This window comes from Buceros rhinoceros, unplaced genomic scaffold (genome assembly GCF_000710305.1).
Source record: "Buceros rhinoceros silvestris isolate BGI_N320 unplaced genomic scaffold, ASM71030v1 scaffold35019, whole genome shotgun sequence".
NCBI lineage: Eukaryota > Metazoa > Chordata > Aves > Bucerotiformes > Bucerotidae > Buceros > Buceros rhinoceros.
This window is the reverse complement of record NW_010431474.1, coordinates 1-1,154: the sequence shown is the minus strand read 5'-3', so window position 1 is coordinate 1,154 and position 1,154 is coordinate 1. Positions and strand designations below refer to the sequence as shown.

At 59.1% G+C, this 1,154-nt stretch overlaps 1 protein-coding gene across 1 annotated transcript; it reads right to left on the bottom strand.

Moving 5' to 3' along the window:
- Positions 1-38: 38 nt before the first annotated feature.
- Positions 39-805, bottom strand: LOC104499881 (dolichyl-diphosphooligosaccharide--protein glycosyltransferase subunit STT3A-like; the record flags this gene model as incomplete). Its single annotated transcript, XM_010143446.1, has 4 exons — positions 688-805; positions 512-572; positions 304-425; positions 39-220 (listed from the first exon to the last, which is right to left on the bottom strand). Coding segments are annotated over exons 1-4 (453 nt in total), but the record flags the coding sequence as incomplete, so codon positions are not given.
- Between the last annotated feature and the right edge of the window lie 349 nt (positions 806-1,154).

The following is a 1,154-nucleotide window of genomic DNA, read 5'->3' as shown; positions in this document are numbered from 1 at the left end:
ACCCCTCCAGGCTGTCCCATCCCTGAGGGCCACCCAACAGGCCGGTGGGTCCCTCTGCCGACGGCCCCGCTCACCTTGAGCTCCTTGGTGAGGTGGTAGGTCACTATGGTGGTGAACGAGGAGAAGAGGGGAGCCAGGAAAACACAGACGTTGCGGATGTCGATGGTGACGTGGAAGAAGTGCAGCACGTGGTAGATGGCCGCCGAGGTGATCATCAGGCCTGCGGGACGGAACCGAGCCCCGTCAGCAGGTGCCACCAGCACCAGGACGACAACCAGGGGCGTCCCCTCGCCGCCAGCTTACCCGGATAGATGGTGCCACCGATGATCCTGCCCAAGGGGTACCAAGCTCGGTCGTCAAACCAGTTGTGGAACTTGTAGAAGCCCTCCTCGGCCAGGAAGCGGGTGGTGCGGTAGTTAAAATACCTGCGGCAGCGAGCGGCAGTGGAGCGTCTCCGCGTGCGGACAGAGCCCGGCCCCAAGAGGAACCCCCCCTCCACGGCACCACTTACGGGTCAAACTCATGGATCACGCTCTCAAATCTCAAGACGGAGAAAAGCCTGGTGGAAAAAGCTGTGGAAAAGGGGCAGAGTGACTCTGCGGTGCTTGGTGGGACGGAGCTTTAGCGGGTTCACGGTCTGCTTTGAGGGACTGAACTGGTTCTGGGTTGGGGGGACGATGGACTTACAGAGCACGGCTGCCATGGACAGGATGAGGAGCTTGAGCAGCGTGTCCTGCTTCTCGTAGGAGAGCCGGAGAAAGCCCAGCTTGGTCATTTTCACAGCGGAGTGGGAGGTTGGGACACCTAGAAATCAACAAGGAAGCTGATGGCAGCAGCTCTAAGCAGCTGCGGGCTCTAAATGGTTCATGAAGACCCCAAACACCCCCAGACGCTTTCGCTGAGCCGGGACCGAAGCCTCTTCCCTCCCACCCTCACCTGAGCAGCTGCCCTGAGGATTCACCAAGACCAGACCCTCTCCGGGGCAGAGGAGGCTGCTGTTTCTCTGCGGACAAAACAAAACTGAAGCGTAAACTTCCCTGAAAGTCCTTCTGGGAGCTCAAAGCGCTTGTGACTTGCACGTGTTTGTCACTAATGGACACGGGAATGACCCCGAGCAGTGATTCCTTCTGGGAAGGAGAAAAAGGTATCCCAAG